Source organism: Neoarius graeffei, chromosome 5 (assembly GCF_027579695.1).
Source record: "Neoarius graeffei isolate fNeoGra1 chromosome 5, fNeoGra1.pri, whole genome shotgun sequence".
In the NCBI taxonomy this organism is placed as follows: Eukaryota; Metazoa; Chordata; class Actinopteri; order Siluriformes; family Ariidae; genus Neoarius; species Neoarius graeffei.
The window spans coordinates 74,870,817-74,886,814 of NC_083573.1; the positions used below are offsets into that span (position 1 = coordinate 74,870,817).

The following is a 15,998-nucleotide window of genomic DNA, read 5'->3' on the forward strand; positions in this document are numbered from 1 at the left end:
AAGCACAACTTTATCATCACACACTTATGAAATTCCTCTCTGCATTTAACCCATCTAAAGCAGTGAACACACACACATGAGCACACACACATACCCAGAGCAGTGGGCACTGGGCAGTCATGCTAACAGCACCTGGGGAGCAGTTGGGAGTTAGGTGCTTCGCTCAAGGGCACCTCAGCCCAAGGCTGTCCCATACTAACCTAACCGCATGTCTTTGGACTGTGGGGGAAACCGGAGCACCCGGAGGAAACCCACACAGACACGGGGAGAACATGCAAACTCCACACAGAAAGACCCTCGCCGGCCGCTGGGCTCGAACCCAGAACCTTCTTGCTGTGAGGCGACCGCACTAACCACTTACACCACCGTGCCATGCCGTGTTAAAAATTCTCCGACAAGGAGTTTGAAATGAAGGTCATACAGCAGCGTATTGGGGCTGAGGTGTGTGGGAGGGTAATATTCTGAGAAAAACTCACAGTTTCTGAGATTAAAGTCATACATTTACGAGAAAGAACTCAGATATTCTTGGAGAGTATAAAGTCATAAATTTGTGAGAGAAAACCTCAGAAATTCCAAGATTAAGTAGTCACAAATTTATAAGGAAAACAAAACAAAAAACCTCATGCTTCCCTGCTTCATGGCTGCAGTGCACTCTGGAAAATGTAGGAGAAAACCTGTTGGTGCTTTATTCTTTCATATTGTGTGATTGAGGAGGACAGACCGTATTTCCTATAACTTTCGGCTCAGCCGTTTCAAAGAAACAGAGATCTGGACAGAAAAGAAGAATCCATACACTGAAAGTGACGGGAAACTTCTCGGCAAAAATAATTATACATTTATAGACTGCTAAGACAAAAAAAATTACATGGATAAACAAACCTGTATGGTTTATCCATTCATCACCCAGTGCATCCCGGAAGTGAAACAATCGCTCACGGCTTCTCAGCTGCAATGCATTCTGGGAGATGCAATCGAAAACCTCTTAGTGTTTTGTTCTTTTTATACTGTGTGACTGAGGAGGAAAAAGACTACACTTCCTATAACTCTTGGCTCAGCCGTGGCATCTGTGGTGTGATGACATCGATCCAACCTTCCAAAGTGAAGCGATCTGGTTCCTTGACAAAAACACTATTTTTTCCAAGTTTTGATCTTGTAAATTTGTGATTTATTAATTTTGGAATTTTTGACTTTTTAAATCTGAGTTTCTGAATTTTTTCTCAAAATTTCTAAGTTTATTTCTCGCAAATTTATTACTTTATAATCTCAGAGAATATCTGAGGTTTTTTCCTCATTATTTACAACTTTAATCTCAGAAATTCTGAGTTATTTTTCCCTCAGAATATTACCCCTGCTTAACTCTAACCCTGAAGAAACCTATCCACAAGGTTTTGTGATTTCTAAATGCATCTTCTAAAAATAGCTAACACAAACAAACAAACAAACAAACAAACAATATTGTTAAATGTCTGCAAATGCCTTTAAAGTGCATATCACGGGTAAATTCAGGAGCAAGATAAATATAATTCTTCTATTTTATATTAAACTTTGGTCAAATATCTGTCACATTCTGCATTCTCTGCAATTTTTTTACCTTGCGCAATACCAGAAAAATTCAGTTGAAATCAAGCCATTTGAGGCGAATTGGTCCGCCTCTGAAAAAACTTGGCATTTGGATTTCCCAGAAAACATTGATTTTCGTGACGTCGCGTGCGGGACGCCTCCCTCTGAATCCTACGTCAGCGCTGGTTTGTTTATGAGAAAACGACCTGGTGGTTTTCTGCAAATTTCTTCAACGTTATCGCGTAATTATTAAAATGGTGAACAGATGTATCGTAGGAGGGTGTAGCAACACCAGTCTTGATGGGATTAGTACTCATCGTTTCCCACATTGCGCTCAGGTAACAATTCCATATTTCAATGCAAAATCGCTAGCTGCTAAACTTGGTGTACACAGGCTGTGCACTGAAACCGTGCAAAGCTCGCGCAGCCTGCTGGCGCTTCCGCAGGTGATGTCACGAATCTGGCTCCAGACTCCCTTGGGATTTTTCCAGACGTGTTTTGTTATTTTATTTTTTTCTGCTGTAGACAGATGGCCTTGTGCAAAATTACCCTTCTGGATGAGTGTGTAAAGGGACATTCTTTCATATTAAAAAAAAAAAATTTGGTCCAGGATATGCACTTTAAAGCAGTACAGCTGGCGTGTGGTTCAGGCTATTTTTCCAACACTTGGCAGCTTCAAATAAATGAATGAATGAATGAATTAATCATTTTCAGTGTTTAGGAACCTTAAAAGTTGTAAAATTATATCTGTTATGTTGGGCTCCTTGCAAAGTTTAAACTATGTCATGACCAATAATTTAAGACACAGGTTTTCAGCATATTCTGTGACTCACTCACATAATATTTATGGAAGATTGCAACCTTGCAGCAGCTGTCATTTACACGGCTGCATGTCTCTTAGTCATACTGAGAATGTAATTTGCTACAATCTGATGATTCTTGCGTGCTGTGACAACTGTGATAACAAGTGTGATTAATACAGCACATTATTTTTTTTCCATACATCTTCTGGTTTTAGTTTACGTTACAAACCACACCAGTAATGAAAAAAGACTGCATGTATGTGACAGTAGTTGCAGTATCTTCTACAGAGTAAAGAAACCATATCTCTGTGCATATCTCTCTGTAGCTGAAAAGTTTTCCTCCTCTGAAGGGTATGTGCTTGAGACTATCATTACCTCCAATCTCACTGCCTTTCTGTGAACCGATTCGAAAATGTGACCATCTTAAGGAAAATCAGTAATTCATTCTTCACTCTTACCTAAAACATTCAGTCAGCTTCAATCCAAAGATTGGGGCTTTTTAACAAGCCCCAATCATTTTCCCCAGCATCTGTCAGCTGTGGCGGTCACAGCACTAATGTCTCAAGGTTAAGAGCAGTGGAAATGATTCAGCTTTTACGAGGCACATTCAGTAATCTGCACATCATCCTTGAAAACATTTCTGAAGAAAGTAATTTGTATCTGAGTCACATCAAAACGGCCCACCCTTTAAAAAAACACACACAAAAAAACCCCTAAATCTGTCTGAATGCCAGCCGAGTGACTGGGTGTGACTTTGCTTACATCTTCAGGCACTAGGGGTTCAATCATAGGAGCCTCGTCCAGCCGGGGGGATCGCAGCGGGGACGAGGAGAGACGCTTCTCCCACTCTGTTAAACCTGATTTGTTAGTATCTTCCGCCAGGAAAGTCCTCTTCAGCTCACTAATATTGGTCTGGTGTTTGATCAGCTCATTGGGTGTTTTATCCACTTCCTGAGGAAACAGGAAAATTATTATTATTACTGGGGCTAACAACAACAACAACAACAATAATAATAATAATAATAATAATAATTTCAATGCAAAGGTCAAAGGTTGGTGCTTGACTCTTCCTACACTCAGTACTAGCTCAATCTCCTTACAATTAAAAATACTGAGTGTACTTGGCCATCCATATTTTGTGGTTTTTAAACTTATTTTATTTTTATCTGCAGATTGGTCACTAAAGGGGTTAGATTACACTGTACAGCATTCTACATTATCTCTATTACCATGATTCAGTAATTACCTGAGAAGAAGAAGAAGTACTAAAGGGAAGAAGGCTATAATGAGGAGCAGGAGACAGTGAAGGAGAAGTCAAAGAAGAGTCATATGAACAGAGGCAGCAATGGCCTGGAGGTTAGAGAAGCAGCTTTGAGCCCAAAGAGCCACCAGTTTGATTCCTGGGACTGGCAGGAAAAATGTGAGGGGAGTTGACTGAATGAACAGCACTTTCCCTTCCCTCTGTATCATGGCTGAAGTGTCCTTGAGCAAGGCACCGAACCCCCAAATGCTCCCTGGGCGCTGTAGTGTGGCTGCCCGCTGCTCTGGGTGTGTGTGCGTGTGTTCACTGCTTCAGATGGGTTAAATGCAGAGGAGGAATTTCACTGTGCTTGAGTGTACATGTGACCAACTAAAGGCTTCTTCTTCTGAACGACTATAAGAACATTTTCCTTGATAAACACAGCAAAGAGGAAAGCCAGAGACCTACATCTCATCTCATTCATCTCATTATCTCTAGCCGCTTTATCCTTCTACAGGGTCGCAGGCAAGCTGGAGCCTATCCCAGCTGACTACGGGCGAAAGGCGGGGTACACCCTGGACAAGTCGCCAGGTCATCACAGGGCTGACACATAGACACAGACAACCATTCACACTCACATTCACACCTACGGTCAATTTAGAGTCACCAGTTAACCTAACCTGCATGTCTTTGGACTGTGGGGGAAACCGGAGCACCCGGAGGAAACCCACGCGGACACGGGGAAAACATGCAAACTCCACACAGAAAGGCCCTCGCCGGCCCCGGGGCTCGAACCCAGGACCTTCTTGCTGTGAGGCGACAGCGCTAACCACTACACCACCGTGCCGCCCCCCAGAGACCTACATGATTATATTAAAGTGTAAAGTTCTAAACTAAAGAGTACATTATATTAAACAGAAGCACATTAATAGGTTACCGTGAGTTGGCCTAGTGGTTAGCGTGTCCACCTCTCGATTGGGAGATCGCGAGTTCTACTCGCGGTCGGGTCATACCAAAGACCATCATAAAAATGTTACCTACTGCCATCTGGCAAGGCACACTGCAATACAGGTGCGAGTGGGGAGTCAAACTCTCACGGTTACCAGAGGACTAGCCCCCCCAATGTAACCCTAGCTATGTAACAGGCGAGAGGCCGAGGGCTACAGAAACGGAGATCGGCGCTGCCATATGGTGTGGGAAGGACTTTAGGCTTAGACATTAATAGGTTTCTAAAATGAAGCACATTAAAATGATTTTAGCTTCACTGCCAACCAAAAGTTTTTGAATACCCTGGATTATTTTTGGTTAAACTTAGGGAAAAATAATTCCAAGCCGTAATATTAAGAAATAAGTGCTCAGTGAACTAAGAAATGTGTATGGCTTTTTATTGTATAAAAACAATTCTAAATGAAAAAGGCTGAACTAGATAGTTTGATACGAACACCATCTCATACAGGGGTTTCCAAACTAGGGGTCGTGACCCCATGTGGGGCAGCCTGGTTTACAAAAGGGTTCAGAGAGAAGCTCAGAATATCCACAACGGTTTCTTCCATTTATTTGACAAATTAATAAATTGAAGAAATATCTAAGGTGGATTTTGTATACTAATATGTTTAAATGTTACTGGGAGTCACAGACAGACAAACCATATTTAAATGAACAGGGTGCATGTTATTTTAGTCTAACTCACTATCCTGACAGTAAAGCGGCAATAAAAATTTACACATTTTAACCATCTGGTCAATAAACTAATGTGTCTCAAACTGCAATACTTGTGTACAATTCTAGACCATTAGAGAGCACTAACACTAATAGATTTTCCTGTTACGGTTTAAAACGTTATCATGTAGCCTTCAAAACTCCCAAAAGGTCCGTTTTGCTTACCAGTCTTATAGATTTTCTAGATTAGTAAATACTTTTTAGTGTAAGGTCAGAGTTTTTAATTTGAGGGGCAGCTAGGGTCCAAAATAAGCCCCCACCACTCACCAAACATGAGTAAAAATCTAGGCTGGTGAATAAAATAGAGGTGGGTTGCTGAAACAGACCAACTTCATTTCAAACTTTCATCACTACAACACATAAGATGACTGACTACATTTCGCAATTCTTTGATTGACTCTCGTTCTTTACCGTTACTCCACTGCTTTCACATGGCACCACTTGGCTCAGATAAAACGATGTAGACTACAGCCAATCACAAAACCAGGAGCCATCAGCCAATAGCATTTTCCAATGGAAATGGCACGAACTCACCCCCAAACTGTCAAAACTACCCCATATCAAAACTTGAGCGCAGGAATTTCACTTCAGCAGCTGAAGGTAATCCACTTGGTGTGTGAGAACAACTATCAAATTGAGAAGGAAAAAAAACATTCTAGAAGGAAAAAACAGTTTGTGTGCAATATTATATTCTTTCTGTGTTTCCAAACTAAGAGGACTTATGTCAAAAAATGATCTGGAAAAACTAATACATGCCTTCATCTCTAGTAGGGTTGATTACTGCAATGGCCTTTTCACAGGCCTGCCAAAAAAGACCATCAAATGACTTCAGCTGGTTCAAAATGCAGCGGCGAGGGTTCTCACACGAACAAAAAGAACAGAGCACATTACTCCAATTCTAAGGTCCCTTCACTGGCTTCCAGTAAGCTACAGAATTGACTTTAAAGCATTGCTGCTGGTGTACAAATCTCTAAATGGTACAGGGCCCAATTACCTCTCTGATATGTTGCAGCGGCCTAACCCAATCAGATCTACCAGATCAAAACAGAAAAATTTACTATTAAAACCAGTTGTTAAAACAAAGTGTGGTGAAGCAGCTTTTAGCTACTATGCAGTACAGCTATGGAACCAACTGCCAGAGGACATTAAAAATGCTCCTGCTGTTGGCAGCTTCAAATCTAGGTTAAAGACCAAGCTGTTCTCAGATGCTTTCTGTTAAATAATTAATATTGTCTTCTTTACATTTTTTATAATCTTTACTTTCTCTGCATGTTTTAAATTTACTTTAACTTTAACTTTATTCTATTTTATTCTTTATTCTATTCTGCTGGTTTCTTTTTTCTCCTCCTATTTGAACTACTACTTCATTTTATTATTTTATTTCTACTATTGTTTAATTCTTATTATTTTCTTTTAATTATTTTAATTAATTTTTTTAGAATAAAAATAAAATTATTTTATGTAATTTTATTTCTCTATTGTTTACTGTTTTTGTTTTTACTTCTGTAAGGCACATTGAACTGCCATTGTGTATGAAATGTGCTATATAAATAAACCTGCCTTGCCTTGCAAGTTTCACATTTGTCCTCACGTAAGATATTTACACACGTGAAATGTTAAAACTTCCAGGTTTCCATTTTTCACTTTGTGTTTTAACGCCCTCTAGTTTTGACATTAATGTGCCACCATACTCGATGCAAGAGATATGATGTCACTTTTGGCACCAGGGACACTGCATCAAGCTAAACCTCAATGTAAATTTAAGAAATTTAAGTCATAGTAGGTTGCACATGATATTAGGCACTGCCAGCACGTAACCATAAGAGTAATTCTGAGCATTCTGAGTATACAGCCTTGAGTTTGCAGAGTGTGTGTATGAGATGTCTCATCTCATTATCTCTAGTCGCTTTATCCTGTCCTACAGTGTCGCAGGCAAGCTGGAGCCTATCCCAGCTGACTACGGGCGAAAGGCGGGGTACACCCTGGACAAGTCGCCAGGTCATCACAGGGCTGACACATAGACACAGACAACCATTCACACTCACATTCACACCTACGCTCAATTTAGAGTCACCAGTTAACCTAACCTGCATGTCTTTGGACTGTGGGGGAAACCGGAGCACCCGGAGGAAACCCACGCGGACACGGGGAGAACATGCAAACTCCACACAGAAAGGCCCTCGCCAGCCACGGGGCTCGAACCCGGGCCTTCTTGCTGTGAGGTGACAGCGCTAACCACTACACCACCGTGCTGCCCTGTATGAGATGTATTATCAATTAACATTTTAAAATAAAAGCTGAGTCTTCTTACAACAGCATCTGAAATTTTCATTATTATAGTTACCTTTAAAAACGTCAATCAATGGACAATTAGTAATTACATTGTTTTTAATTATATTTTGTCATATGCAGTTCTATGGCCAATTGAAAAATATTTTGGATGTTATATTTTTTCAGTTTATGAGCCATTGGCAGATAGAACAAAAGGCTAATTTTAGACCCATTACAACAATCATGATGATGACAAAGTTTAAAGAGAGAGAGCTCATCAGTGTTTAATATAACTGTGCAGGAAATTGCTAAATATTTTACAGTTTAAATGTGCTGACTGCAAAGACATTTGAAATTTTCAAAAATTTTTTATAGTGCATGGCATTTTCCTGTGTCTCGCAAGAACAATATCATGCGGACAAGATGTGATCATTTTGATCTGCTGAGGGTTGCTTTTCGCTGTTTTGGGACCGAATATCCTACCTCTTGAGGTAAACGGTATGGCTCTACGGAAACAGCCAAATGCAAGGAGCTTTAACTAATTAGAATAACTAGGGAACTGCATCACACCAAGATGGCAACACGCAGAAAACATCGTGACTCTGCATAATCACTACCGTGGAGTCGAGCCCATGCATTCTCAGGCTAAGACACTGTAGCTAAGCGCTAGCTAGAATGATTTAGTTATCTGCACAGAAAAATGACATCATCTAACCTTGCTCTATCTTGCAGTTGCACTCACTAGGCAGGCTTTCCTTTTCTTTTCTGCTGGCTTTTAGCTGGCAGGAGAGCCAAGTCCACCATGTTTGTCCATGCCAACTTGTTCTGGTTAAAAGTAGGTCAAACACACCCCATGGTGGTCACATGATATTGTTGCTCACTTTCTTTGGCAATCTCCAGAATCGTAAAACGCGGGACGCATTTTATCCCAGCAAAACATTTACACATACAGTAGGATACACGGTGTGTGCAGCAGCGAAACATCTCAAAACTCCAACAGCAATAGAAATAGAACATTTTGCCCAGAATTCAACTTTATAATCAGAATCTTTAACTTGAAGGACACAGATGTTTTGGCTCTCATGTGCAATCTAGTGAACGCCACTTTGAAATCTTCTGAAGGTACATGAAATATGCAGTGAGTGTATGAATAATATCACATGCTTCTGCGTGTGCATGCAAAATTATGCAATAGACTGTTAAGTCAGTGCAAGCAATATTCCTTTTATAGTCATTTGTTACACATACGTATATTACTGACATAATAAAATGTTGAAATATTACAGTAGTCCTATATTATAAATCTGGAATGTAGGGTGGTCAAGGCTTGAGGTCACAGAAAATTCAATGTCCATTTGGGGTTCTCATCTCATCTCATTATCTGTAGCAGCTTTATCCTGTTCTACAGGGTCGCAGGCAAGCTGGAGCCTATCCCAGCTGACTACGGGCGAAAGGCGGGGTACACCCTGGACAAGTCGCCAGGTCATCACAGGGCTGACACATAGACACAGACAACCATTCACACTCACATTCACACCTACGGTCAATTTAGAGTCACCAGTTAACCTAACCTGCATGTCTTTGGACTGTGGGGGAAACCGGAGCACCCGGAGGAAACCCACGCGGACACGGGGAGAACATGCAAACTCCACACAGAAAGGCCCGTGCCGGCCCCGGGGCTCGAACCCGGACCTTCTTGCTGTGAGGCGACAGCGCTAACCACTACACCACCGTGCCGCCCCCATTTGGGGTTGTTTGCCAAAAATAATTTCTGAACCCCTGATCTAATATCAACTGTAAGAAAAATCTAGATTTACAGTATTTTACAACTTATTAACTGCTTCAGCAAACAAGCACAACTGCCTTTAATAAAGCACTAAAGCACTCAATTACAGTCTCATTACAACCCTAAAGTGAACAATAAAGAAGTCCTTCATTGTGGAAACACAAACCAGAACGTCAAGGACGCAGTAGCTCATCTGACCTGCCATCAAAAAAACCATGACTACCAAAACATCAAACAGAACTGAAACGTGACAATGTGAGAGAGGACCAACCTCCACGACAAACTGGCTACAACAGGAAACTCAACAAAGGAATACATTTTGTTCCCCAAGGGAAGATCTACCCAAAACATCGATCAGAACTGAAATCAGGTGAGAATTGCAAGAGGAGATACTATTCTAGTCAGAAGAAAATGTGTTAAGTTGACCTAATTACTAATTTGTTAGCAAAAAACTGACAATACAACGACCAAGTTTTGTGTAGAAGGTCTAGTTCCTTCAAACAAAACAATCAGAACTGAAATTCATTGAGAACTGAGGGAGGAGATATAATTTAACTGAAAATAAACAAAGTTGTAAACAAATTGTTCACAAAAAAAAAAATCAAACAAATGACCAAGTTTGGGGCGGCACGGTGGTGTAGTGGTTAGCGCTGTCGCCTCACAGCAAGAAGGTCCTGGGTTCGAGCCCCAGGGCCGGCGAGGGCCTTTCTGTGTGGAGTTTGCATGTTCTCCGTGTCCGCGTGGGTTTCCTCCGGGTGCTCCGGTTTCCCCCACAGTCCAAAGACATGCAGGTTAGGTTAACTGGTGGCTCTAAATTGACCGTAGGTGTGAATGTGAGTGTGAATGGTTGTCTGTGTCTATGTGTCAGCCCTGTGATGACCTGGCGACTTGTCCAGGGTGTACCCCGCCTTTCGCCCGTAGTCGGCTGGGATGGGCTCCAGCTTGCCTGCGACCCTGTAGAAGGATAAAGCGGCTAGAGATAATGAGATGAGATGAGATGAGATGACCAAGTTTTGTTCCCTGAGGGAAGATCTACCCAAAACATCAATCAGAACTGAAATCAGATGACAATTGCGAGAGGAGATACAATTCAAATGAGAAGTCCCAAAAATCGTGAAGCAGTTTGTTAGCAAAAATTTGACAAAACAACGACCAAGTTTTGTGTGGAGTGATGAGTTCTTTCAAACAAAACAAGTGGAACAGAAATCCATGGAGAACTGACGGAGGAGATATGATTTAACTGAATTGTGGACGACGGACGGATGACTGATGCCATGCCAAGGCGAAAGCTCATCGGCTTTATGGCCAAATGAGCTAACAAGTGAGTGTGGCTGCTATGTGGTCGCTGTATAGTATAGTTGCTATGCTGGAGTTGTTAGGGAAGAAAGCAAGCTGAACTTCCAATTCCATCATTAATGCTGAACAACAATCTCACACACACACACACACACACACACACACACACACACACACACACACACACACACACAATTAAAGCCTTGCAGTGTTATGAACTTAGTTAGAGACTGCAAATGTTAGGAGGATGACACAGCTATTACATGTTTTATAACTGTTCTGTTGGACAAATTCAACACAGACCTGGAGCTGAGCTACCACACCTACCATGCTGCACACACACACTTAACATTTAGTGTTTTGTTTTCACTCCATGCAGCATATCTCCCATTCCTTACCAACCTCCAGCATCAGTCTACTATGTCTGATAAACACATTTTCTCCTTTCATTCTCCTTCTAACACTGGGCTGTAGAAGGAAGGAGACATTGATGTATGAACTAGGAGTTTCCTACTGTCACAAATTTTGCGATTAGTTTCTTTTTATCAACCTTCTGGTAATATAATATTGCTTGACGTGTAGAGGCTGCGTATACATCACATCAATCTCTCATGACAAGTGCGACATCACACACTGAACACATACACACTCAGAAGAAAAATGTTCAGTTATTTTAGATTGAGCTGGAAGATATCAATTATTATTATTATTATTATTAATTTTTTTTTTTTACAGTTTCTCAAACTGATAATAGTGCTACAGCTGTAACTATCCTGATATCTATTTGCAATGAAACCCATAGCATTCAGAGAGTCTTCTCACCTGATTCCTTATTTCAGATTCATCTTCCTGATCCGACTGCCAGCAGGAGACATACACACAAAAAATTGGACATTATCATATCAGTGAAACAAAAACAGAGATAAGGCAGCAAATGTGTCACTGGAAACAAAAATGAGGATGATAAATGAAAAACATACAGAATGAATTGTTTTTAGATGCTCCAATAGGTGAGAAACAATAGTGGCTGACTACATTTCTAAACAAATGATTTTCATTTTAATATCTGCTTCCCTGCCAAGTGTAAATCTACAGCTTAAAAAAGATCAAACACCTGCAATATAATGCTACATAGCTACGGCTAACAGTCAAAACCATAATTTAATAAGATGTAAAATACAATTACAGAAATGTTCAATTGTGATGTGTATATACAGATATAGATAAAGATTATATAGATATACAGATAGATATGCATTAAGATTTTTTACTATATTGCTGTAAAACTAGGCATATCTGACGATCGCTGGCCGTGCTGTGAAAACTATGCATGCGGATGCTCATCTAAGTTTCCAAATCTGTCATTGCTTAACTCTTGAATATTTTCTAGCATGAATACTCATTAAAAAGCTTATATTTTCTGCTTTCCAAAGAAATTCAGCTCATTAAGATCTGTTCAGTACTTTGGGAGTAACAGCAGGTTGAAGTTGGTACAACAGAGTGCACTCTCGGCTCACGGGACATCGGGAAACTGCCGGTGCTTTTTGAGTTACGGGAAAGCAGTCAGGCTCTCTTCTGATCAGTTTCCGTCTGGGTTACTCATGAATATCAAGCAGATAGCTTTTATAGAGATGTTCTCCTGCTTTCGCTGTTTCTAATGATGTATTCAGCAAAATTTTCCGTCAGCTAGTTTTGATGTTATGATTCACAGGAGACTTTGAAGTGAGTTTTCATAGCTTTACCTACTTTTTTTTTTCAAATCAAACTGATTCATATAAATAAGTATTTTAGAATATAAATGTAGTTGTTTTGATGAAAAATACTGAGATCTTAGTGGTCGGAATGATATTTTGAAAAACCAGAAGTCAGAAACACAAGTGTCAATTTCAATTCAATTAACTGGAATTGTTTATTGGATGTGGCTCACAGTTTTTTCGAGGTTAGCCTTGAAAGATGTGAATATTAAGTGAAATAATCATTTACATTCTTTCATGTAAACACTAGTAGACCTGACTTTTGAGAAATACAAAGGCCTACAGAGCACAAAGAGGGTATTAGAAATAATCTTTTATTATTTTTTTTATTGAGTGTACTGATTTAACATTAAAAAAAAAACTTAATTAGCATAATTAATACTAATTAAATACAAATTTACATAATTAGTTTTTACTAATTTTTCTAAATTTGTATTCAGTATACAACCATCTATGTGCCTGCCAATATCCATATAAATATCTTGAAAAACAGAAACGTTATTAAGAAAAAACCTTTGATCTCATTTGTTAATGAGGTCCATTTTGCACCATGTTATCCTAATACACGATATTACATCAGTTTTCTAAAAATTAAGCTGTTTCTTCAATCTTTGATTTGTAATATCTCAAGAATGGATAAATATTTTAATTCTGTAAAAAGTATGTTGTTCTGCATTCAATTCTGAATTCAATGAAAGCAATTTTAAGCAATTAGGACTGAATTTGAATTTTCACCTGATATGCCTAATAAAACTTAGAGCTTAAATTCAGGGCTGTAAAGCTCAAAAACTGGGTGATCTGGAGACAAATGATTAATCTGGAAGATCTGTATCTGTAGATACCCCTATATCAATTTGTTAATAGTAATACAATGGCTAAGAAGTAAAAGTCAGGTTCAAATGTTGTCCATATGCAATATCTCGAAACATAAAAAATGAATAAACATACTTAATGAAATCAAACAAACAATAAAACCCAAATGTGCTGAAATGTGAAAAGATCAGGAACTTGGAACTATATTACAAACCTCAGTAGCGGTCAATTCACCATCAATAGCAGTGTCTGTAAAATCAGTCTGTAATGTGCAACCAAGCACACATCCATTTGAAAGCATGCAAAGAAAGAAATCAATCTATTATTTCTTGTATTTATATTTGTCTGTATACTGAGGCAAGTGCAATCACAGTAGTTGGAATTTTAAATTTACCCCATTTTTTATTTACCTCATTGCATTATATTCATTAATAAATCTAAGGAGATTGCAATAAAAGGTGATTTTACAGACTTCATGGTAGTTCTTGAAATTCTTGACATATCACCCATGTAAAACTGATTAATGTACTTGATGGTCATCACCTTCACATTCATTACTCTGTCTGTCTGTCTGCTGCCATCCTCATAGTTGAGGATCAGCGATCCAGGAAGCCATCAACTAGCTCCCATGAATTCTCTTGGGTGATTATAGCACACGGGCGGCATGGTGGTGTAGTGGTTAGCGCTGTCGCCTCACAGCAAGAAGGTCCGGGTTTGAGCCCCGTGGCCGGTGAGGGCCTTTCTGTGCGGAGTTTGCATGTTCTCCCCGTGTCTGCGTGGGTTTCCTCCGGGTGCTCTGGTTTCCCCCACAGTCCAAAGACATGCAGGTTAGGTTAACTGGTGACTCTAAATTGACCGTAGGTGTGAATGTGAGTGTGAATGGTTGTCTGTGTCTATTGCCGCTTTTCCACTACCAACGCAGCTGAGTTGGGCTGAGCCGTGCCGTGCTGAGTCGGGCTGAGTCGAGCTGAGTGGGGCTGTTGGAGTTGCATTTCGACTACAACCGCGCTGAACCGTGCTGGCTGGAAGTGGGTGGACACATTGGGTGGAGTTAGCGAAAGTGGGTGGACGTCACGTGATGTTGTTAGGCGGCACAAACAGTGACATCAGTGACCTTTTAAGCGGTAGTCTCACGACCCGGAGAGTAAACAATAAACATGGAGGACATGGAGTCGTTAGTGTTGCTGGTCTTGGTGCTGTGGCTTGTTGTCACCGACAACGCCAACAGATACTGGCAAGAGCGTATAGATGAGGCGAGGCGCATAAGGCTTCAGAAATTCTCGTAATTCGTAATTCTTCTTCTTCCGGGTTTACGGTGTTTACAGATCCCAGCGTGCTCGCGGGGCGTGTGGGGGCATGTGAGGACACTCCTCCTCACCAATCAGTGCACAGGGCAGTGTCTCCTCATGCCCCCAGCCCCACTCGGCTCGGTTTGGCTCGCTTCAGCCCCACTCCAAAACCGTGCGAGTTTTGGGTGCTAAGCAGGGCTGAAGCGAGCTGAGTCGTGCTGCTCTGAGGTAGTCGAAACGCGAGCCGTGTCGGGCTGAAGTGAGCTGAAGCGAGCTGAAGTGAGCTGAAAAAGGGTAGTGGAAAAGGGCCATAAGTGTCAGCCCTGTGATGACCTGGCGACTTGTCCAGGGTGTACCCCGCCTTTCGCCCGTAGTCAGCTGGGATAGGCTCCAGCTTGCCTGCGACCCTGTAGAACAGGATAAAGCGGCTAGAGATAATGAGATGAGATGAGATTATAGCACACCAGAGAGACCCAAATCCTCATCTGGTGGCAGGTACACACACACCTATGGGCAATTTAGAGTAACCAATTGAACTAATCTGCATGTCTTTGGACTGTTGGAGGAAACTGGAGCACTCAGAGGAACTCCACGCAGACATGAGGAGAACATGCAAACTCTACACAGAAACTCAAACCCAGAACCTTCCTGCTGCGAGGTGACAGTGCTAACCACGGCACCACCGTGCTGCCATTCATCGCTCTAGGATACAGTATTACAGCCATTATATTTCATCTCATGCACACAGCACATTCATAACACATTTAACAGTTACTGAACATTATAACACAGTGCTACTGAATTGTCTATTCTGACTGGTCAGAAGGTATTGATTAATTTTCTATAACAGATAAGACAAACAACAGGTTTATATTAATGTGCTTGCTCCAATACATTATTGTTTTTATTGTACCGTACCAACATCCACTGGGACTTGTATGGTGGATGCTTCACTCACTGTAACTGGATTAAAGAAATTATTGATATGGTGAGGTTTTCTCAAAGGAGACATTTATTTAGCATTTTGGAAGAAGTTTCCAGTGTCAGCATTTTGCAATAGCAGGAGGTAAATCTGTAATTATGTTTTCTGGCACAGGAAAGTCTTCAGGACAAAAGATTTTGTAGTTTGTGGTTTCTCTGTAACATGACAAGCTGCAATTATTTTGTCTTATTAAAGGGAAACTTTGGTCTTTTTATTTTTATTTTTTTAAACCCAGGCCCTATTTCCCATCTTTTTGGGTCAAAATCTATACTAGGGACAAAAACGATTGAAATCAGTTCATTACTGAGGTAGACCATTATAATCAGCAATGGCAAAACAGCTATCCAATGTACCGTAATCCTACGGGGCAATTATCCACGTCAAGGTAAACCGCTTGTTTTACCAATGACAGGCTCAGGATATTATGATAAGTTTGACAACATGGAAAGGAACCCTACAGCGATACACCTCTGTCTACCTCAATA

At 40.6% G+C, this 15,998-nt stretch overlaps 1 protein-coding gene across 1 annotated transcript in view; it reads right to left on the bottom strand.

Moving 5' to 3' along the window:
• The window catches only part of epb41l3a (erythrocyte membrane protein band 4.1-like 3a), a 185,221-nt gene that overhangs the window by 24,621 nt on the left and 144,602 nt on the right, over nucleotides 1-15,998 (bottom strand). Inside the window, exons 14-16 of the mRNA XM_060922394.1 lie at nucleotides 13,457-13,504; nucleotides 11,498-11,533; nucleotides 3,126-3,314 (exon numbers count right to left, since the gene is read on the bottom strand). Coding sequence (XP_060778377.1) covers nucleotides 3,126-3,314; nucleotides 11,498-11,533; nucleotides 13,457-13,504 — 273 coding nt within the window. The remainder of the gene's footprint in view (nucleotides 1-3,125; nucleotides 3,315-11,497; nucleotides 11,534-13,456; nucleotides 13,505-15,998) is intronic.